This window comes from Meles meles, chromosome 1 (assembly GCF_922984935.1).
Source record: "Meles meles chromosome 1, mMelMel3.1 paternal haplotype, whole genome shotgun sequence".
Lineage (NCBI taxonomy): Eukaryota > Metazoa > Chordata > Mammalia > Carnivora > Mustelidae > Meles > Meles meles.
Genome location: NC_060066.1, coordinates 105535496 through 105559829, shown reverse-complemented (window position 1 = coordinate 105559829; position 24334 = coordinate 105535496). Strand labels below are relative to the sequence as shown.

The window sequence follows — 24334 nt, the reverse complement described above, 5'->3', positions numbered from 1 at the left end:
GGAAGTTTTCCTTCCATTTCTATTTTTTGGAACAGTTTCAGGAGAATCGGAATTAATTCTTCTTTAAATGTTTGGTAGAATTCCCCTGGGAAGCCGTCTGGCCCTGGACTTTTGTTTGTTTGGAGATTTTTGATGACTGTTTCAATCTCCTTACTGGTTATGGGCCTGTTCAGGTTTTCTTTTTCTTCCTGGTTCAGTTGTGGTAGTTTATATGTCTCTAGGAATGCATCCATTTCTTCCAGATTGTCAAATTTGTTGGCGTAGAGTTGCTCATAGTATGTTCTTATAATTGTCTGTATTTGTTTGATGTTAGTTGTGATCTCTCCTCTTTCATTCATAATTTTCTTTATTTGGGTCCTTTCTCTTTTCTTTTTGATGAGTCTGGCCAGGGGTTTATCCATCTTATTGATTCTTTCAAAGAACCAGCTCCTAGTTTCATTGATTTGTTCTATTGTTTTTTTTGGTTTCTATTTCATTGATTTCTGCTCTGATCTTTACGATTTCTCTTCTCCTGCTGGGTTTAGGGTTTCTTTCTTGTTCTTTTTTCAGCTCCTTTAGGTGTAGGGTTAGGTTGTGTACTTGAGACCTTTCTTGTTTCTTGAGAACAGCTTGTACCGCTATATATTTTCCTCTCAGGACTGCCTTTGCTCTGCCCCACAGATTTTGAACTATTGTGTTTTCACTATCATTTGTTTCCATTAATTTTTTCAATTCTTCTTTAATTTCTTGGTTGACCCATTCATTCTTTAGAAGGATGCTGTTTAGTCTCCATGTATTTGGGTTCTTTCCAGCTTTCCTCTTGTGATTGAGTTCTAGCTTCAGAGCATTGTGGTCTGAAAATATGCAGAGAATGATCCTAATCTTTTGATAGTGGTTGAGACCTGATTTAGGATCCAGGATGTGATCTATTCTGGAGAATGTTTCATGTGCACTAGAGAAGTATGTGTATTCTATTGCTTTGGGATGAAATGTTCTGAATATATCTGTGATGCCCATCTGGTCCAGTGTGTCATTTAAGGCCTTTATTTCCTTGTTGATCTTTTGCTTTTATGATCTGTCCATTTCAGTGAGGGGAGTGTTAAAGTCCCCTACTATTATTGTATTATTATTGACGTGTTTCTTTGATTTTGTTATTAATTGGTTGATATAGTTGGCTGCTCCCATGTTAGGAGCATAGATATTTAAAATTGTTAGATCTTCTTGTCGGACAGACCCTTTGAGTATGATATAGTGTCCTTCCTCATCTCTTATTATAGTCTTTGGCTTAAAATCTAATTGATCTGATATAAGGATTGACACCCCAGCTTTCTTCTGATGCCCATTAGTTTGGTAAATTGTTTCCTATCCCCTCACTTTAAATCTGGAGGTGTCTTTGCATCTCAAATGAGTTTCTTGTAGGCAACATATAGATGAGTTTTGTTTTTTTATCCATTCTGATACCCTGTGTCTTTTGATTGGGGCATTTAGCCCATTAACATTCAGGGTAACTATTGAGAGATATGAATTTAGTGCCATTATATTGCCTGTAAGGTGACTGTTACTGTATATTGTCGCTGTACCTTTCTGATCTACTACTTTTAGGCTCTCTCTTTGCTTAAAGGACCCCTTTCAATATTTCCTGTAGCGCTGGTTTTGTGTTTGCAAATTCTTTCAGTTTTTGTTTGTCCTGGAAGGTTTTTAGCTCTCCTTCTATTTTCAATGATAGCCTAGCTGGATAAAGTATTCTTGGCTGCATGTTTTTCTCGTTTAGTGCTCTGAATGTATCATGGTAGTTGTTTCTGGTCTGCCAGGTCTCTGTGGGTAAGTCTGCGGCCAATCTAATATTTTTCCATTGTATGTTACAGACCTCTTTTCCCCGGCTGCTTTCAGGATTTTCTCTTTGTCACTAAGACTTGTCAATTTTACTGTTAGGTGACAGGGTGTGGACCTATTCTTGTTGACTTTGAGGGGGGTTCTCTGCACCTCCTGGATTTTGATGCTTGTTCCCTTTGCCATATTAGGGAAATTCTCTCCAATAATTCTCTCCAATAGACCTTCTGCTCCCCTCTCTGTTTCTTCTTTTTCTGGAATCCCAATTACTCTAATGTTGTTTCATCTTATGGTGTAACTTATCTCTCGAATTCTCCCCTCATGGTCCAGTAGCTGTTTGTCCCTCTTTTGTTCAGCTTCTTTATTCTCTGTCATTTGGTCTTCAATATCACTAATTCTTTCTTCTGCCTCATTTATCCTAGCAGTTAGAGCCTCCATTTTTGATTGCACCTCATTAATAGCTTTTTTGATTTCAACTTGGTTAGATTTTAGTTCTTTAATTTCTCTAGAAAGGGCTTTTATATCTCCAGAGATGGTTTCTCTAATATCTTCCATGGCTTTTTCGAGCCCAGCTAGAACCTTCAGAATCGTCATTCTGAACTCTAGATCTGACATATTACCAATGTCTTTGTTGATTAGGTTCCTAGCCTTCGGTACTGCCTCTTGTTCTTTTGTTTGTGGTGATTTTTTCAGCCTTGTCATTTTGTCCAGATAAGAGGATATGAAGGATCAAATAAAATACTAAAAGGGTGGCAAAGACCCCAGAAAAATGCGCTGTATCCAAATCAGAAGAGACCTCAAATTGTGGGGGGGGGGGGGGGAGAAACGGGATTAAAAGAGCTTCAGGAAAAAGAAAAAAAATTAAAAAAATAAAACAAATGAAAAAATATAAAAAAGAAAGAAAATATATATTTTGGATATACTAGTCAAAAAACGTTAAAAAAAGAAAAGGGTAAAAGTTTTAAAAATTTAGCAGAAGAAGAAAAAGAAAGAAAAAAAATTGAATTAACCACAAGACTAAAGAATCATGAGGAGAAAGCCATGAGTTCCCTGCTTTGCTTTCTCCTCCTCTGGAATTCCGCTGCTGTCCTAGGTATTGAACCTGCTTTTCTTGATAGATGAACTTCGTCCTGGCTTGATATTTTGTTGATCTTCTTGGGGAGGGGCCTGTTGTAGTGACTCTCAAGTGTCTTTGCCCGAGGCGGAATTGCACCGCCCTTACTGGGGGTCAGACTAAGTAATCTGCTTGGGTTCGCTTTTGGGAGCCTTTGTTCCCTGAAAGCTTTCCATAGAGTTCCAGAGGACGGGAATGAAAATGGCATCCTCCCAGTCTCCAGCCCGGAGTTGCGGAGAGCCCGGGGCTGCACTCCTCAGTGCGCCCCCAGAGAACAGCACCCAATCACTCCCGTATCCCCAGCCTCCAGCCGCGCTTCAAGGTCACCCAGCCTGCGACCGGTTCAAGGTAATCCTGAGCTGAGAGTTCAGTCCTCGGCTCTGTCTCTGTAGCTGGCTTCTCCGTTCTAATACCTGCGAGCTCTGCGACACTCCGACACCCCCAATGCTTCTGTGACCCTGTGGGAGCTGGGGCCACGCTAACCCCACGTGGGCTTCACCCCGGTTTAGTCTCTGGAGCAATGTCCCTCAGTGGAACAGACTTTTAAAAGTCCTGATTTTGTGCTCCGTTGCTCCGCCGCTTGCCGGGAGCCGGCCCCTCCCCCCGTGGGCAATCTTCCCGTCGTTTTGGATTCACTTCTCCGCCAGTCCTACCTTTCAGAAAGTGGTTGATTTTCTGTTTCTAGAAATGCTGTTCTTTTTCTCTTCTTTCTCCCGTTGGATTTGTAGGTGTTTGCAATGTTTAGATAAGCTATCGAGCTGATCTCCTGCTACCTGATGTAGTCTCAGCCTGCTACTTCTCCGCCATCTTGACCCCTCCCACTAAATACTGTTTTTTTAAAGTTGATATCTTTCTTTTAAATCCAAATACCTAAAATGTTAATTTAAAAATACTTAAACTTGCTTACTTGGGGGAGAAAATTGACAGAATAGAATTGGAACTTCACTAAGCAATTATAGAAGTTCTCCTTTCTGGAAATGATTTAGGGAACTGTTTCAATCGTAACAGCTGACATGACTACTTCCTTAATGGGATTGGTTATTTGGGTTTATCAGATTTTATTGAGTATCAGTATTCCAGATACTTAGACAATTAAGACAAGTATTAAGGCGATTCCTGTTTTTGAATAAGTTATATTATAAAGAGGGAAATAGAAATAAATATATTCAGGTTATTTTTACAAATATGGTTACAGAGATTGTCCAAGAGAACACTTGCAAATGCAAAGACGCACAGATAGGAAACTGGCTTTATGTATATGAATAACCACAAGTGCCAGACTATGGAGGGGGGGTCATGAAGAACATGTGAAGGGGATAGGAGTATGCCTTCTACGAGCTGTGTCCCACCTCTATGTGATACATGGTTAATTGTGTTTTAAATTAGAGCAAAACAATGAAAAGAAAATTTCAACGAAAGTGAGAACTTGTGGGAACCAGTGCCACAAAAGGAAATTTAGTGGAGAGTTTGATGGAAAAAGGAGTTTCAGTAGAAAGAGTAAATGTGGCAATGAAAAACACAGGTTTGGATCTGTTTAGGAAATGTTTATGTCAAGAGCGGTCAGGTCCAATGTATACTAAAAACTCAATGGCAATGTTAGTGAGCTAGCAAGGGCAGAAGCCAGAGATCCATGATTCAAGGAGTATCCAGGACAAAGAGTGGAGACAGTGCTGTGGTTTTTCTGCTAGGACTGAGATTTTAGGTGAGAAGTCAGATGTAGAGATTAGCTACTAGTGGCTTGAAAGGGATCTTGGGTCCAAAAGAGTCATCAGAGGAAAGATGGATCCTATTTAGAAAATAATGAGGAAGGACCCAGTGGAGACAGAGTGGTTAGGGGTAATTGCTCTGTCAGTGTCCAAGGAAGGAAGTGGGGTGGTGGATCAAAAGAGAAGAGGCCTGTCTTAAGTGTAGGACTGGAGGGACAAGCATAAGGATGCCACGGAGTCTAGTGGAATGGATGTAGCATGGTGAGTTACTTCATGCCTATTCATATATATATATATATATATATATATATATAATATATATATTTTAAATATATATAAATATATACATATAAATATATATTTATATATAAATATATATTTATATAAAATTATATACTCTAATTATATAAATATATAATATATTTATATATATATTTATATATATATAAAATAACTCCAAAGGCCTTATGCCCAAAGTAGAGAAATTTAAAGCATCAAAAAAGGATGGCAGTGGTCTGTATTAGTCTCTGGAAAGAGCTTGGGAAAGGAAGACAATTAAAGGGATTTGAATGCCCTTATTGAAGTTGATGCCACGTAATCACAGAAAGCCGTGTCCGGAATGCTAGTGATGGCCTGTTATGTGCTGAGCACTGTTGTTTATCCTGGAGACATAGCAACTGAAGCATTGAAAGTCTGTAGGGGACTGTGTGATGAGGACCCAAGAAGTAAAGTAGAAGTAATATCAAAAGAAGATAAACTTTATGGAAAGAAATCAGAAAAAGAGGAATCAAGACTGGCTAAGAGGTGTGGGGAAGGGCATTTCATTTCACCTTAGACATCGCCTAAGGTGAGGCAAGAGGGTGGTGCAGGGGATCAGATGGTTTTGTTTTATCTGGTTTTTCTTTTTGTTTGTTTGTTTTGTTTGGTTGGTTGGTTGGTTGGTTTGGTTTCTCTTGGTGAGAAAATCATGAGGGCCTTTTTTTTTTTTTTTTTTTTTTTGAGGGAGGGAATTGTTAGCCTTTAACTTTATTGTAAATTAACCATATACATTCTTTGTACAGTTTCTCCCATCCAAGTACTAACCAGGCCCGACCCTGCTTAGCTTCCGAGATCAGACAAGATCGGGCGCGTTCAGGGTGGTATGGCCGTAGACTTTGTACAGTTTCTGTACTGTGGTCTGAGTTTTTATTATTGATTTGCTTCTATACTTTAAAGCAAAAATTGGTTTTTTTCCCCCACTGTCTTTGCTGTTTGGTATTGAATTCTTTTATATGTGTACAGGTGTTTTTCAAAAAAGTATGAAGCTTTCTATTTTGTGTGGTCAGTTCTATCAGTTCGTCATATTTTGTCACCCACCTACCCCATTACTTTTTAAAAAGTAGAAGGTTTGTCTGTGTTTTTAAGTAGTAATAATGTTCTTTTACACCTACGTGATCTTTTTTCTTTCAGTCTTATGAAAATATAAATGATATACAGCACTGTTTAAGCCTAATGACTTGACTTACATATATTGTGAAATGATGACCACTATAAGTTTAGTTAACATCATCAACTCATATAGATACCAAAAAAAAAAAAAAAAAGGAAAGAAAAGAAAAAAAAATCTTTTTCTTTATGATAAGATTTTTTAGGATCCACTCTCTAAGCAGCTTTCAAATATAATATACAGCAGTGTTGACCAAAGTCCTCATGTTGTACATTACATGTCCAATACTTACTTATTTCTTAACTGAAAGTTGGTACTCTTTGACCACCTTCCTCCACTTCTGGCCCCCACTGCCACTTGTGGTCACCATAAATCTGATCTTTTTTTCTATGAGTTTGTGGTGGAGTTTTTTTTGTTTTTGTTTTGTTGTTTTGTTTTTAGATTCTACATGTAAGTGGGATCGTACCGTATGTATGTATATTTCTCTGTCTTACTTATTCCACTTAGCATAATGCCCTCAAGATCCAGCATGTTTCCACAAATGACAGGAGTTCCTTCTTTTCTGTGGCTGAATAATCCAGTCAGTGTGTGTGTGTGTGTGTGTGTGTACCGCATTTTCTATATACATTCATCTATATCCTGGGAGTCAATGGATTGCCAGGTTGTTTCCATTTTTTGGCTATTGTAAATAATGCTGCAGTCAACATGCAGGTGCAGATACCTCTACAAAATAGTGATTCACTTCCTTCAGGTATATACCCAGCAGAAGAATTGCTGGATTATATAGTAGTTCTTTTTTAATTTTTTGAGGAACTATTATACTGTTTTCCATAGAGGCTACACCAACTTATATTTCCACCAACAGTGCCCACAACTTTCTTTTTCTGCATATATTAACAAGAATTTGTTTTCTCTTGCCTTTTTGGAATAATCATTCCAACAAATGTGAGGTGATGTCTCACTGTGGTTTTGATATGCATATTCCTAATGATTAGTGATGCTGAACACCTTTTCCTGTACTTGTTGGTCATTTAAATATCTTCTTTTTTTTTTTTTAAAGATTTTATTTATTTATTTGACAGAGAGAGATCACAAGTAGGCAGGCAGGCAGAGAGAGTGAGAGGGAAGCAGGCTCCCTTCAGAGCAGAGAGCCCGATGCAGGGCTCGATCCCAGGACCCTGAGATCATGACCTGAGCCGAAGGCAGCGGCTTAAACCACTGAGCCACCCAGGTGCCCCTTAAATATCTTCTTAAGAAAAATGTCTAGGGGCGCCTGGGTGGCTCAGTGGGTTGATCCTCTGCCTTCGGCTCAGGTTATGATCCCCAGGTCCTGGGATCGAGCCCCGCATCGGGCTCTCTGCTCGGTGGGAGCCTGCTTCCCCCTCTCTCTGCCTGCCTCTCTGCCTACCTGTGATCTCTCTCTCTGTGTGTAAAATACACAAACAAAATCTTAAAAAAAAAAGAAAGAAAAAGAAAAACGTCTATTTAGGTTCTTTGCGCATTTTAAAATTGAGGGTTTTTTTGCTATTGAGTTGTATAAATGCTTTATATATTTTGTATATTAACTCCTTATCAAGTATGTGATTTGGAAATATTTTCTCTTATTCTGTAGGCTGCCTTTTCATTTTGTTGATTATTTCTTTTTGTTTTTTTAAAGATTTTATTTATTTGACAGAGAGAGATCACAAGTAGATAGAGAGGCAGGCAGAGAGAGAGAGAGGGAAGCAGGCTCCCTGCTGAGCAGAGAGCCGGATGCGGGACTTGATCCCGGGACCCTGAGATCATGACCTGAGCTGAAGGCAGCAGCTTAACCCACTGAGCCACCCAGGCGCCCTTGTTGATTATTTCTTTTGCTGTGCAGAAGCTTTTTAGTTTGATTGTAGTCCCATTTATTCATTTTATTCCTGTGGTTTAAGTGTCATCCAAAAAATTATTGCCAAGACCCATGTCAAGGAGCTTTTCCCTATATTTTCTTCTAGTTTTGTGGTTTTATGGATTAAGTTTTTAATCCCCTTTGAGTTAATTTTTATGAGTCATATAAGAATAGGAGTCGAGTTTCATTCTTTTAATTGTAAATATCCAATTTCCCCACCACATTTATTGAAGAGACTGTTTTTCTCTACTTGTATTCTTGGCAGCCTTAGCAAATTTTATTTGACTCTGTACACATGGGTATATTTTGGGCTTTGTATTCTGTTCCATTCATCTATGTCTGTTTTTTTTATGCCAATACTATACTATTTTGATTGCTATAGCTTTATCATATAGCTTGAAATCAGCATGTGTGATATTTTCCACTTCGTTTTAGTTTCTCAGGATTGCTTTGTCTATTTGTGGTTTTTGTGGTTCCATATACATTTTAAGATTGCTTTTTCTGTTTCTGTGAAAATGCATTGGAATCTTGATAGGGATTGCATTGAATCTATAGATGTCTTTGGGTAGTTGTGGATATTTTAACATATTCTTCTAATCCATCAACATTGGCTATCTTTCCATATATTTTTGTGTTGTCTGCAATTTTTTCATCATGATTCTATATATAGAAAATTCTAAAGACTCCATTGAAAAACTGTTAGATCTAATCAATGAATTCAGTAATGTTGCAGAATATGAAATGAACATACAAAAATCAGTTGGAGATCTGTATGTACCCTAGCAACAGATTAACAGAAAAATAAATTAAATCTCATTTACAATAGCATCAAAAATAATAGTTAGGGATAAATTTAACCAAAGAGATGAAAGAGCTCTATACTGAAAATTATAAGACATTGATGAAAGAAATCATGAGGCTTTTGACCATGTTCATTTGTACCTTTTATATCTGAATAAGATATGGGTCTGAACCTCAGTGACAGTGCTGGTGGTAGATGTAGGCTCCCATGTCCAGATGGGTTTAAAGCACCAGCAAGGTCAGTTTGGAGGAGATCAAATGCAGATTGAAAGGAATATCTGTCTGTGAGGCCTGAGCCTTAGGCACTTTGCAGTGTTTGGAGCCCAGAGGAAAAGGCTGCCATGGGAAGAATTAAATCTAAGAGAGTGAGGTGTCCTGGAAGTTAGGTGAAGATGTGCCTTTGGAAAAGGAAAAAGGGCAACCAACTGTGATGGATGTTGCTGGGTTGCATTGTGGAGGGCAAGGAATATAGGGCTTTCTTGGTGGTATGGTTGGTCTAAGCCAGACTACTGTGGGTTTAAGAGAGAGTGGAAAAAGGGAAGCTGAGGACAGCATGAATAGAAAATTCTTTCATGGAGTTTTGCTTTAAGAGGTGTAGAAAACTGGTTGTTAACTAGAAGGAATGTGGATATTGAGGTGTGTTTTTGTTTTTGTTTTTTTTATGGTGGATATTATAGCACATGTTGTATATTGATGTTTTCCCATCAATAGGGGAAAAAAGTCCTCAGTAGGGGAGAGAAGATAACTATTGGTCTGATTTAGTGACAGGAGTGTGCAAATGGAGGGGTATGCTGGGTCAGGAGCATAGACAGTCATCTGTGAACAGATGGGAGGGCAGAGTCTCCTCAGATGCAGGTTGCAGGTAGCTATATATGGCAGTGAGATCTCAAGTTCTTTCTGATCACTTCATTTGTCAGTGAAATGGAAAATATCGTCATTAGCTGAGAGTAATGACAAGGTGATGTCATTGGAGGAATCAGGATAGAGAGTACATGACACAGTCTTGTAGTGGGGGAGTCAGTGGACAAGGGGTGTGCATTAGGATTGTCTGGCAAGATACAGTTCTATTGGGAGTTGTCATTTTGAGTTTGAGATCAACCTATCAATATGAATTGAACTGTGGGGCTGCAAATGTGGAGCAGGCAGAGCTTAAGACTGTCAAGTGAGTACAAAGAAAGTAGTCAATAAAAGTTTCATGTAGTAATTGTAATATAGGACCACGAAATCTAGGCCAGGTAAGGTCAGAAATAAGAATAGGCAAGGTGTAGAGTACAAAGAGATGGGAGGGGGTAGGACCAGCCTATTCTAGATTGGGAAGAGGTTGGTCAAACACTTTTAAAGTGCTGATATGAGAGGTAATAAATTAGACAGGTAAGAATGATGGGTGTTCAGAATTGAATTAGTGGAAGAAAACAGTTTGTAACTTCAAGACTTAGAGAATGAATGGGGCAGATGAATGGCTAAAGTGAGGCGGAAGAGGACTTCATGGATTGGGGAGGTTGAGGTATTGGAAGCCTGGTAGCCATTGAAATCACCAAGAATGGTAGCCTAAAGCCCAAGCCTCCAAAGGATGTGTGGTATAACCCTGAAGGTGCCTGCCTCTGGGTGAGATGGACTGTTTCCCCCCTTCTATGCTTAACAGCTGGAGTATAAGGGAACTGGAAGCCTTCATGGCTTTCTTTTCCTGGCCCTCCATGTCCTTTGGGTGGAAAGGAGGGAAGGGAGGGCAGCTGCAGTTTAAGGTCACTGCCAGGAAATCCTCAGGCAGAGGAGTAAGATGAAAGTAATATTCAGAAAAGTTGAGGACATAAAGTTTTTGTTGATGATCTTAGCAACTCCAGCAATATGCAAATGATTATTTTTTTGTGGTTTCTAAGTTATAACTAAATAAGGGATGTCTATTTTATGATCATTCCTTTAAAGTTAATGTGTTTAAATATTAAAAATTAACTTGATGTGATTGTCTATCTCAGGTCAAACTGGAAGACTGTTGACAATAGGAGCCAACTTTGCTAAACTGACTAGGGAAAAAAAAAAAAGATTCCCCATGATGGCAGTTTGTTGACCTCCTTCCGAAGCAGGGAAAAAGATAACGTATTTTGATTCATAGGCTACTTTGTAATGAAAGCATATAGAGCATCATGCGTTTAGAGAGAAAAATCTCTTAGCTAGCTGTCTAATAATGATCAAAGAAAGTTTTGCATTAAATATTTGCTTTGTTGAAGTGAACTCTTATAAAAATGTTGAGAATACTGATGTCCTGATAATCTTCACAATAAAAAATCACCAACTTTTGTCACAGAAGGATAACAGAGTACCTGAGAAATAAACTGCTGCTAAGGAAAAACAAAAAAAAATAAAAAATAAAAATGAGTCTAAGTAATAGATTTTCCTTAACTAGAATGAATAAAGTAGTGATTAGAAGAATTTGTTGCTTTTGTTTGTTTTTAACCTGATAATGGCTCACTAGTAAGGATCAAGTTAAGTAGCTGTAGGCATTTCAAGGTTGGAAAACATTGGTTTTTTTACCCTGGCATTGCTCCATATAGAAATATTACTCAATCTCTTTGGACTTACTTTTTTTTTTTTTTTAAAGATTTTATTTATTTATTTGACAGAGAGAGAGAGATCACAAGTAGGCAGAGAGGCAGGCAGAGAGAGAGGAGGAAGCAGGCTCCCTGCGGAGCAGAGAGCCCGATGCGGGGCTCGATCCCAGGACCCTGAGATCATGACCTGAGCTGAAGGCAGCGGCTTAATCCACTGAGCCACCCAGGCGCCCCTGGACTTACTTTTTGTTGTTTTTAAAATTTTTATCTTTTTGACTTATGGCTTCATTCTATTTAAGTTATAACTAATAAAAGTCAATGCAAAATTGGCCCTATATTTAAGTAGGTTTTTAATAGTAAAGCCATATTTCTCCATTCTTATCATCAGGCTATTTTTACAATGTCTATTCTATCTAACAGAAAGCAAAACTTTAAAATATTATACTATATTTATTTAAATTATTTTTTCTTTACTTATATAGGTTATGAAAAATATTTCAATGAGCTTTTTTTCTGGAAATGTTGGAATATTTTTGAATCTTTATTCTTTTTCACTTCATATTGTTTTTGTAGAAATGCTTAGCCCTGTTCAATCGATGCCAGGAATCTTTACAGATAGGTTACCAATCAATATTTTTATATAAACAATAATTAGAATATCTTAACTTGCTTAGTGAATCTTTTTTTCTTCATTGGTGTTTTGAATTTTATCTCTAAATAACTTTGCTGACTATATTGGAAAGAGTCAGTTTAAAGGCTCTGATCTAAAATGGCAATATAAGAACCTCTTGAATTCACTTTCAAAAAACTAGATTGGCTGGAAGAAAAGATCAGTGAGCTCAAAGAATAAGCAGTGGAATTCATCCAAACACAGGAACAAAAAGAGAAAAAAATTGGAAAAGACAGGAGATACTTTAAGGGATTTAAAGGATACCATCAAGTGGATGAATATTTGCATTATAGTTTTCCAGAAGAGAGACAGAAAGGAGCAGAAAGATTATTAAAGAAATAATGGCTGAAAACTTACCTAATCTGGGGAAAGAAATGGGCATCTAGATCCAAGAAGTCCACAGAGTTATAAGTAAGATGAATTCAAGAGACCCACACCAAGAAACATGATGAAATCATGAAAAGTTAAAGAAGATAATTTTTTTAAAGATTTTATTTATTTATCAGAGAGAGATAGAAAGTACAGGCAGGTGGAATGGCAGGCAGAGGGAGAAGCAGGCTCCCTGCTGAGCAAGGAGCCCAATGTGGACGTTGATTCCAGGAGCCTGGGATTATGATGTGAGCCAATGACAGACAGACGCTTAACCAACTGAGCCACCCAGGCATCCCAAGAAGAGAATTTTTAAAACAGCAAAAGAAAATCACCTTGTTATGTATACGGTAACCTCCACTGAAAAGCAGTGGATTTTTAGCAAAAACTTGGCAAGCAGTCAGTGGCATGATATATTTGGTGTGCTAAAAGAAAACAAAAGCTGCTAATGAGAAATACACTACCCACCAAAGTTGTCCTTCTGAACTGAAAGAGAAATTGAGTTTTACATATCTGCAAAAGCTAAGGGAGTTCATTAACACTAGTTTAGCCTTGCAAGAAGTGTTAAAGAGACTAGTTCAAGCTAAAACAAAAGGACACTAATGATTAACTGGAAAACATGAAAGTATAATCTCATTGGTAAATGTAAATATGTAGTTAATATCAGAATATTTTAATGATGTGATGGTGGTGGGTAAATCACATACTGTGAAGATTAAAAGACAAAAGTATTCAAAACCTACTTGTGACATCAAAAACATCGTGGCAGGGGAATATATATAGAGAGCTCTGGTCTGCATTTGAAATTAAGTTATTATAGGTTACAGTGGACTGTTATAAATATAAGATGTCATATAAGCCTCCTGGTAACCACAAAGTAAAAACGTGTAATAGGTGGTGCCTGGGTGGCTCAATCAGTTAAGCGTCTGCCTTCAGGTTGGGTCATGATCTCAGGGTCCCGGGATCAAGCTCCACACTGGGCTCTCTGCTCAGTGGGGAGTCTGCTTCTCCCTCTCACTCTGTGCTCTCTCTCTCTCTCTCTCAAATAAATAAATAAAATCTTAAAAAAACAAACCTGTAATAGATAACAGGAAAAGAATCAATACAGACTATTATAGGAAATCCTCGAATTAAAATGGAAGAGCCAAGGAAAAGAAGAACATGTATTATAAAAAGGCAGAAAACAATTAAGAGAATGGCAATAGTAAGTCCATATCCATCAGCAATTACTTTTAAATATAAAGGGATTACATCCTCCAATCAGAAAACATAGAGTGGCTGAATGATTACATGAATTAAGACCCAACTATATGCTGCCTCTAAGAAAATCATTCATTCTTTAAAGGAGCACATGGACTGAAAGTAAAAGTATAGAAAACCATATTCTGTGAAAATTGAAACCCAAAGGGATTGCTATACTTACATTAGAATAGACAACATTAGGCAGAGCCACAAACTATAATAAAAATATGATAATTATGTAATCACAAAGGTATCAATTCATCAAAAGGATAGAATGATTGTAAATGCTTATGTACCTAACATAGGGGCACCTAAATATATGAAACAAATTTAACATCTGAAAGAAGGCAGAAATACATTATTAGGGGACTACAGCACCCCACTTTTCAACAATAGCTAGATCATCCAGACAAAAATCATTAAGGAAACATTGGACTTAATAGACATTTATAGGACATTACATCTAAGAACAGAAAAGTACACATTCTTCTCAAGAGCACCTGGAACACTTTTCAGGATAGATCATATGTTAAGCCACAAAACAAGTCTTAACAACATAAGAAGATAGAAATCATATCAGCCATTTTTTCTGACTATAATGGTTTGAAACTAGAAATCAGTTATAGGAAGAAAACTGGAAAATTCACAAATACGTGGAGATTAAAAAAACATGCTCCTGAACAACCAGTGGGTCACTGAAATCACAAGAGAAATTTTAAAAATCTCAATACCAAAGGAAATGGAAATATGATATACCAGAACTAGATGGGATGCAATAAAAGTAGTTCTGAGAGGGACATTCTTAGAGATAAATGCCTGTAGTAATGGGAGAAGATATTTGCAAATGACATATCAAATAAAGGGCTAGTATCCAAGATCTGTAAAGAACTTATCAAACTTAAAACCCCCCAAATAAATAATCCAGTAAAGAAATGGTCAGAAGACATGAATAGACATTTCTCCAAAGAAGTTATACAAATGGCCAACAGACACATGAAAAAATACTCCACATCACTTGCCATCAGGGAAACACAAATCACAACCACAATGAAATACCACCTTTCACCCATCAGAATGACTAAAATTAACAAGACAGGAAACAACAAATGTTGGTGAGGATGTGGAGAAAGAGGAACCCTCTTACACTGTTGGTCAGAATGCAAACTGGTGCAGCCACTCTGAAAACAGTATGGAGGTTCCTCAAAAAGTTAAAAATAGAGCTATCCTATGACCCAGCAATTTCACTACTATGTATTTACCCCAAAGATACAAATGTAGTGATCCAGAGGGGCACTTGCACTCCATTGTTCATAGGAACAATGTCCACAATAGCCAAACTGTGGAAAAAGCCAAGATGTCCATTGACAGATGAATGGATGTGTGTAGGTACAATGAATATTACTTAGCCATCAGAAAGAATGAATACTTCCCCTTTACATTGACGTGGATGGAAGCGGAGGGTATAATTGTGAGCAAAATAAGTCAGAGAAAGACAATTACGTGGTTTCACTCATATGTGGAATATAAAACAGCGCAGAGGATAATAGAGGAAGGGAGGGAATGGGAAGTGATTAGGGAGATAAACCATGAGAGACTCTTAACTATAGGAAATAAACTGAGGGTTGGTGGAGGGGAGGGTCACTGGAGAGGGGTGGGGTGACTGGGTAATGGGTATTAAGGAGAGCATGTGATGTGATGAGCTCTAGGTGTTCTACACAACTGATACATTATTGAACACTATGTCTGAAACTAATCTGCTATAAGTTGGCTAACTGAATTTAAATTAAAAAAATTTTTAAACCTGGGGGTGCCTGGGTGGCTCAGGGATTAAGCCTCTGCCTTCAGCTCAGGTCATGATCTCAGGATTCGGGGATCGAGCCCTGCATCGGGCTCTCTGCTCAGCTGGGAGCCTGCTTCCCCCTCCCCCCTCTGCCTGCCTCTCTGCCTATGGGATCTCTGTCTGTCAAATAAATAAATAAAATCTTTAAAAAAATTTTTAAATGCCTTTAGTAAGAAAAAATATATTAAATAAACAATGTAACTTTATACCTCAAAGAATTATAAAAAGAAAAACAAATTAAGCCCAAAGTTAGTAGAAGGAAGGAAATAATAGAAATCAAAGTGGAAGTGTATGATATAGAGACTAAAAAGACAATAGAAAAGACCAATGAAACTAAGAGATGATTTTTGGAAAAGATTAAAAAATAGAGAAATCTTTATCTAGACTTACCAAGAAATGCAAAAAGACTCAAATAAAAATAGATATGCAAGAGGAGTCATTACGAATGATACCACAGAAATACAAAGGGTTATGAGACACTACTCTGAACAATTTTACACTGACAAATTGGACAACCTAAGAGACATAGATAAATCCCAGAAACATACAGCCTACCAAGACTGAAGCAGGATAAAATAGAAAATCTGACAGATCAGTTAGTTGTAAGGATATTGAATTAGAAATCAGAAACCTCCCAACAAAGAAAAGTTCAGAAACAAATGCCTTCACTGGTTAATTCTACCTAACAATTAAAGAACTATTATCAATCCTTCTCAAATGTGTTCAAAAAATAAAAGAGGTGGCAATGTTTCCAAAGTCATTTTACGAGGCCAGCATTATTCTGATACTAACATCAGGGAAGGACACCACAAGAAAATTATAGACTAATATCTCTCTTCAACATAGACACAAAAATCCCCAATTAAGTTTTAGTAAAACAAATTGAAAAAAGGTTCATACGCTATTATCAATTGGGATTGATTCCAAGGATGAAGGATGGTTCAACTTACACAAATCAATCAATGTGATATATAAACCATGTTAAGAAAATGAAGGAGAAAAATCATGTATCTCAATAGAGACATAAAGTGCTTTTGATAAACATCAGCATCAGTTCATAAGAAAAATGCCAGTGATTTGAGTATAGAGAGAAAGTACCTCAACATAAAAAGGCACATATAATAAGGCTACAACTGACATGATACTCCTAAGATCAGGAATAAGACTGTGATGTCCACTCTTGTCACTTTTATTCAACAGATTACTAAATAAGTCCTAGCCAAAGCAGTTAGGCAAGAAAAAGAAATAAAAGACATTTAAATTGCAGAGGAAAAAATAAAACTGTCTCTATTCACAGATTACATGATATTATATATAGAAAACCCTAAAGACTCTAGCAGTAAACTATAAGAACTAGTAAGTGAATTCAATCAATATACAAAAACATACATTATCCAAAAGAGAAATTAAGAAACTAATCACATTTATAATTGCATCAAAATATTAAAATACCTAGGGAGAGGGGCACCTGCGTGGCCTAGTTGGTTAAGCATCTGACATCAGCTCAGGTCATGGTCTCAAGGTCCTGGGGTCCAGCCTTATCTCACCTCACAGCAGGGAGCTGGCTTCTCCTTCTGCCCCTCCCCATGCTCATGCACTCTCTCAAATAAATAAAATCTTAAAAAATATATACTTAGGAAGAAATTTCACCCAAGAGGTGAAAGAATTTCCAATCTGAAATTCTTCCAGATTGGAAGAATTAATGTTGTTGGTATGTTAATACTGCCCAAAGCAATCTACAGATTTGGTCAACCCCTATCAAAATTCCAATTGTATTTTTCACAGGAGTAGAACAATCTTAAAATTTGCATGGAGCCACAAAAGACTTTAAAGAGCCAAAACAATCTGGAAAATGAAGAACAAAGCTGGAGGCATCACACTTCCTGATTTCAAGCTATATTACAAAGCAGCAGCAATCAAAACAGTATGGTACTGGTGTAAAAACAATCATAGATTTCAGTGGAAAATAATGGAGAGTCTGGAAATAAACCCATGCATATATGGTCAATTTCTTTGTGGCAAAGGAGCCAAGAATATACAGTGGGGAAAGGGCAGTCTTTTCAATAAATGGGTGTTAGGAAAATTGGACAACCACATGCAAAAGAATGAAACTAGACTATGATCTTCTACAATACACAAAAATTATACTGAACTTTAGTGCTAAATATACTAAAGATTTGAATTTAAGACCCCCAAACCATTAAACTCTTAGATGAAGACATGGGGGTATGTTCCATGACATAGATCTTGGCAATGAATTTTTGGATTTGATTTGCCAAAAGCAAAGGCAACCAAAGCAAAAATAAAGAAGTGGGACTACATTGGACTGAAAAGCTTGTGCACCAAAAAAGGAAACCACTAACAATGAAAAAGGCATTCTTCTGAAAGGTAGAAAATATTTGCAAGTTATTTATCTATTAAAAGATAGATATCCGGGGCGCCTGGGTGGCTCAGTGGGTTGGGCCGCTGCCTTCGGCTCAGGTCATGATCTCAGGGTCCTGGGATCGAGTCCCGCATCGGGCTCTCTGCTCGGCAGGGAGCCTGCTTCCTCCTCTCTCTCTCTGCCTGCCTCTCTGCCTACTTGTGATCCCTCTCTCTCGCTGTCAAATAAATAAATAAAATCTTTAAAAAAAAAAAAAGATAGATATCCAAAATACATAATGAACGTCTACAACTCAGCAAAAAAGCCAATCCAGTTAAAAATGGGCAGAGGAATTGAATAGATACTCAGCCAAAAAAGACATACAAATGGCCAATAGGTACATGGAAAAGGTGCTCTACATCACTATCCTCAGGGTAATGTAAGACAAAACTCAATGAGATATCAATTATGCCTGTTAGAATGATTATCATCAAAAAGACAAGAGATGTGGGTGCCTGGGTGTCTCAGTCCATTGAGCAACTGACTCTTGGTTTTGGCCCAGGTCATGATCCTCAGGGTCATAAGATCAAGCCCTGTCTTGGGCTCCGTGCCATGGAGAGTCTGCTTCTCTCCCTCCGTCCCTCCCACCACTCATGTGCGTGTGTACACTCTCTCTAAAATAAATGAATAAATCCTTAGGGGGAAAACGATGTAATAACAAGTGCTGGTGGGGATGTGAAGAAAAGCGAAACCATGTGCACTCTTGGTAGGAATGTAAATTGGTACAGCCACTATGAAAAACAGTATGGAGTTTTCTTTAAAAAAAAAAAAAAAAAAAACTATCTTATGATCCAGCAATTCACTGTTCAGTAATAAATCCATAAGAAATGAAAACAGGATATTGAAGAAATACTTGTATTCCCATGTTTATCATAGCATTATTCAAAATTAGTTAATATGTGAAACAATCTAATCTCAGCCAGTGGATAAATGGATAGGAAGATGTGATGTACATACATACACAGACACACACACACACACACGAATATTATATAGTCATGAGAAAGCTGGGGGTCCTGCCATTTGTGACAACATAGATGGACCTTCAGGGTGTTTTGCAAAATGAAATAAACTAGACAGAGAAGAATAAGTACTGGTATCACTTACAAGTGGAACCTAAAAACAAAAAAGAAGTCAGTTCATAGAAAGAGTGTTGTCAGTGCCAGTTGTGTACATATGGAGAATGTGGTAAAAGGGTACCAGGTATAAGATGAGTAAGTTATGAGGATTTAAAGTAAAATATAGTAATAGCTACTACCTTTGAGCTTTGATAAGCTATAATAGTTTTTAGATTGAAGAACAAAAAAAAATTGGCAAAATGTAAAAACAAAATAAAGTAAAACAGTGACTAATGTTAACACTGTGTTGCACAATTGAAATATGCTAAGAGAGCAGAGTTTTAATGTTTTCATCATACACAGAAAAGTTAAATATGCGTAGTAATGAATTTGTTAATTAACTACATGGGAGGAATTCTTTCACAATGTATATAAAATCTCCACAATGTACACTTTAAATATCTTAGTAAATCTGTTAATTGTACTTCAATGGAACTTAAAAAAAAAAGTTAATTTGCATGTATACAAACAGAGCCTTCTTAAACTGCCTGCTTGAGTTTCCCAGCCCCCCCCCCACTTAAATAATGTGGTATAGGGGCCACCTGGGTGTTTCAGTCAGTTAAGCTGTTGCCTTTGGCTCAGGTCATGATCCCAGTGTCCTGAGATGGAGCCCCAGGTCAGTGTCCCTGTTCAGTTTTGAGTCAGCTTCTCCCTCTCCCTGCTTGTGCTCTCTCGCTTGCACTCTCTCTCTCTCAAATTAATAAATAAAATCTTTTAAAAAAATAATGTGGTATAGGTTTTTACTAGAATTATGATTGTTGAATAGAAGTCAGGTGTTTCCATTCCTAAGTTTTGTTGCATCTGATGAGAATTTCTTTGGGGAGATTGGAGCAGAAATAGCCTGTGAAGTACCAGTAAAGCTCCTAATGACTAAAAGCAAGCTCAAATGCTGATTCTATCTTATGGCTCTAGACATTCCCACATGCTGAGAGCTGTTCTGCATTTATTTTTACTCTATCTTTTTACTTTTCATCTTATAATTCCTACAGTTTACTTGTGAGATTGTACAGTTTACTTGGAATGTGACCTTAACCGTATACTGCTTTCAGATTGCATTTTCTCTTTTTTTTTTTTCTTCACAGTCACAGGATTGAAAACCAACATTTGACAAGTAACTGTCTAGATCATTGTACAAAGAATACAGTGGTTTGCTTTTTTTGTTGTGTCTATTATGAGTGTCTTTTTAAGTAGTACTGTCTAAGAGTCAGTAGATACATCATTGAGGCTAAACCTATGAATTCTGGAGCCAGACTGTCTGGGTGTGCATCCAGGTGTGCTGCTTATCACATGTCTCACCTTGCATAGGTGTTTAATTTCTCAGTGCCTCAGTTTATCATGTGTAAAATGAGGGTGACAGTAGTACCTACGTTTATAGTGTTGTTTAGAGAATGAGTATAAATGAGTTACTTTCAGTAAACAGAATAATATGAAGCAGAGCTATGCATATATTAAGTAGAGATAGACATATATATATATATAAAGCAGAGCTTCTTGGGAATTTTTGATTATGAGAATTTTAAACATATGTATATATATTTATACACTACACATTCAGAAATAATATGCCATAGGAAAGTAGAAAGTAGAGATAGACATATATATAAAGCAGAGCTTTGGAATTTTTGATTATGAGAATTTTAAATATATATGTATATTTATACACTACATATACACTACATATACATTCAGAAATAATATGCCAAAGGAAAACAAGTGTCTGTAGAAAAACAAAGTAGCTAGTATGATAATATACATAATATGCATAAAAATAAGATTTTTCAGTCATTTCAGTGGAAAGAGCATAGGGTGCAAACTAAAAATCATAATAAAATCAGTAACACCAATGACTATTATTTCTTGAAGGTTTAAATGCTGGGCACTATGATGTCTTTTCTGGTTTCAACAACTTATTTCATCATCTGGCTAGCTGTGTAATATTGGAGAATATCCTTAACCTCTCTCTAAGCTCTGATTTTTATCATCTATTTGGTAGCTAGCGATACTTGTTCTTTCTTAATAAGTGTATATTATTAGAATAAAATGACCTAATTATATCTATAAAATGATCTCTTTTACCTGTCTATCTTCAGTGCATTATCTGTGTTTGAAATGATCAGTGAGCTGGGTACATGCTTGTATGAGATAATATACTGATAAATTATGTAGTATGTGGTTATAATGGTGGTTAGCAACTGATCCTGACTTCTCTTGAGAGCACAGATGTGTTCGGAGCTGCTGACTTCTCTGACCATAGATAGTTTATTGAATCCAAAATGTTTGCATATATTTGTTTATATGTGTTTATAATATATATATATATCAATGAATATACATATTATATATGATTTAATTATGTTAATATAAGCATTGTATTATGTTAATATAAAATATACTTACTACATTACATTTATTATATTGTATAATATATAACAATGTAATGATTATATATCAGTGTATAATTAAAATATGTAATGTGTATAATATGATATATAAATATTAGTATAATATAATTGATATATTAATTTAATAATATGTAATAGTATGATATACATATTATTCATTGATGGTTAAGGGTTTTTGTGAAGTATGTTCATTTTATGAATTCTCTTCCTGCCATACATGGAAGTTTTTAATATTTTTTTATTTTTATAATGTTGGTATCCTTGCTATGTGCTTGTGATTAATACTGTGTTGTCTCTGTGGTCCAAATAATAAGCCCATACCCAAATTTTCTTATTTAATGTTCTGCCTATCAGCAGTTTGCCAGTTTTATTCTTTTTTTTTTCTTGGCAGTTTTATTCTTGACTACAATTCTGACCACACTTTAATTTATGTTTTGTCAGATTGTGAGATGAGCAGATTGTGAGGCTCCCCCAAAGCATTGCTCATTGCATTCTTTATATTACTGGCACCTAGTACTTTGCTAGGTAGAACAAGAAGTGATCAGTATATGCTTATGAAATAAATAAACTAGGAAAGAATAGAAAGGAAGTTACACTGATCTGAGAGCAGCTTGTATTTCTAAGAAATCAAGAAACTGAGTTTCTAAGAAATCTTTAAAAAGATTACTGATCTTGGAGGTTTGGGCCTCTAGGAAGACCATGTAATGCCCGATAAGTTAGAATTGGTGTTTTATCTATTTGTCTCTGGTTGGAGAGTATGAAATATAAATCTTCCAACTATTCTGAAACTTCTCTTTTAACTAACTTAATATATTATAATTCATTAAACAGAGGCGGGCTAGCAGAAAGACTAAATGACCTGCAGAATCGGGAGAGATCTGCCATTTCTTTGTGGAGACATCAATGTGTTTCTTACCAAAAGACACTTTCAGGTAAGGTCTGCACTGACATCTGAGACTGTGGGTAAAGAATGTGCCAGTTGAAAGTATTTTACATTAAGATATATAAATTTGATCATTACTATTTTCATGATGTTTTCTTTTTCTCCAGGTGTCCTTTAAGTCTTAGATATTGTTCTGAAAGATGAGTCCATTTTTTTTTCTTTTTTTTTCCCCATTTTATTTTTTCAGCGTAACAGTATTCATTCTTTTTGCACAACACCCAGTGCTCCATGCAAAACGTGCCCTCCCCATTACCCACCACCTGTTCCCCCAACCTCCCACCCCTGACCCTTCAAAACCCTCAGGTTGTTTTTCAGAGTCCATAGTGAGGGGGCTATGGACATTGGGGAGGGTAAGTGCTATCGTGAGTGCTGTGAAGTGTGTAAACCTGGCGATTCACAGACCTGTACCCCTGGGGATAAAAATACATTATATGTTTATTAAAAAAAAAAAAAATTTGGAAGATGAGTCCATTTTTATAGGATTGGCTGATTCCTCCCCATAGAATTTCTCACAGTTCAATAGTAGATTTATTATTGATCTGACTTGGAGGGTTCTGTATTATGTCTTTCTTTTTTGTGTCTTTTGCTGTATCTGAAAGCCAGTAGCTTTTAGACTTTTGTGACTGCAACCCCTAGTAAGAAATACATCTTATATCTTCTCCCAGTTCACATGACTTGCATGCACACACACACACACACACACACACCCTGAAACATTTTTTATAAACAATACTAACCTTAGTAGGTATGATATACTCTTCATTCTCTTTTATTTTTACCATAATCTTAGTCTCACTAAATTGGTGTGGGTCTCTTCTAATGAGTTGCAAGATACAGTTTGAAAGTTGCTACTACCAACAAGTGACTACAAACCCTTGTTTCCTAACAAATTGTTTGATATTAAAAATATTTCATATACCTAGAAAACCTACCTTTCTGGTGAGACTGTGTTCTTTTTCATGGTTTCTTTCTGATTGGTCTCTCCATCAGGAGGTGGGAAAGAGGTGGGTGGGCATGGTCATCTATTCCAAGTCTATTTATAGTTTTCTCTCCTGGGGGATCCTTGGCATGTGCATTTTAATGGACTCAAAGGTTATTTTGGCAAATGTTAGCATGCAAAATAGAACAAGAGTACTAGATAGAATACTCAACTAGTATGTTGTCAACTCTTGAGCATTTCTCTGGAAGACTTTTTAATTCTGATCTCATTTATTATCTTTAAAATACTTCCCAGCTGGCACCTGGCTCTGACTCTTGATCTCAGAGTTGTGAGTTTGAGTCCCAGGTTGGGTATAGAGATTACTTAAAATTTTAAAATCATAAAAATAAAATAGGTGTACCTATTTTATTTTTAATAAAGTATTTTTAAGTTTTAATAAAATTTTAATAAAACATTTTTAGTAAGTAAAAATAAAATGGCTTAGTCAGTTAAGTGCCTGACTCTTGGTTTTGGCTTAACTCCTGATCTCATGGGTGGTGAGATCCAGTGCCACATAGGATTCCATGCTCAGCAGTAGTCTGCTTGGATATTTTCTCCCTCTGACCTTTTTCTACTCACTTGTGCTCTCTCTCTCAAACAAATAAATAAATCTTAAAACAAAATAAAATCATTTCCAGCTACCTTTTAGCAACCCTCTTTCTCTTTCATATTCTTGTATTAGAGTATTATAATAAGTATCAGGATGACCTGATACATATGACCCAAGAATACATTTTGTGTTACATGGTGCCAGAGATCAGCCTGTTGTTACATTTATTATTCTGTATCTTGCCATTTTCTTTTAAAACAAGGATTATATTAAGAAAAATCATCTTTACAACTCATTTGATCAGTCAGAAAGCCAAGCATATATAAAGGTTGACAAGTTATATTACTGAGGGAAGTCAGTAATACTCTGGCATAAGCATAAGAAAGAATTTAATAGTATTTATAAGTGAAAGCCACAGGGAGAAGATTTCATGCTTCGGGCATACTTGTCTGAAAAAGTTGTCAGGTCTTTTTCGTGTGGTAACTCACACTTCAAGTCCAATATAAAGAATGATTTCTTTTCCA

At 36.5% G+C, this 24334-nt stretch overlaps 1 protein-coding gene across 5 annotated transcripts in view; it reads left to right on the top strand.

The window, feature by feature from the left end:
- SPIDR (scaffold protein involved in DNA repair) overlaps nucleotides 1-24334 on the top strand; it is a 600140-nt gene that overhangs the window by 269782 nt on the left and 306024 nt on the right. For all 5 annotated transcript variants that reach the window (XM_046007112.1, XM_046007104.1, XM_046007094.1 and 2 more), the window contains one exon: nucleotides 22170-22270. In XM_046007112.1, the coding sequence (XP_045863068.1) occupies nucleotides 22170-22270 (101 nt within the window). The remainder of the gene's footprint in view (nucleotides 1-22169; nucleotides 22271-24334) is intronic.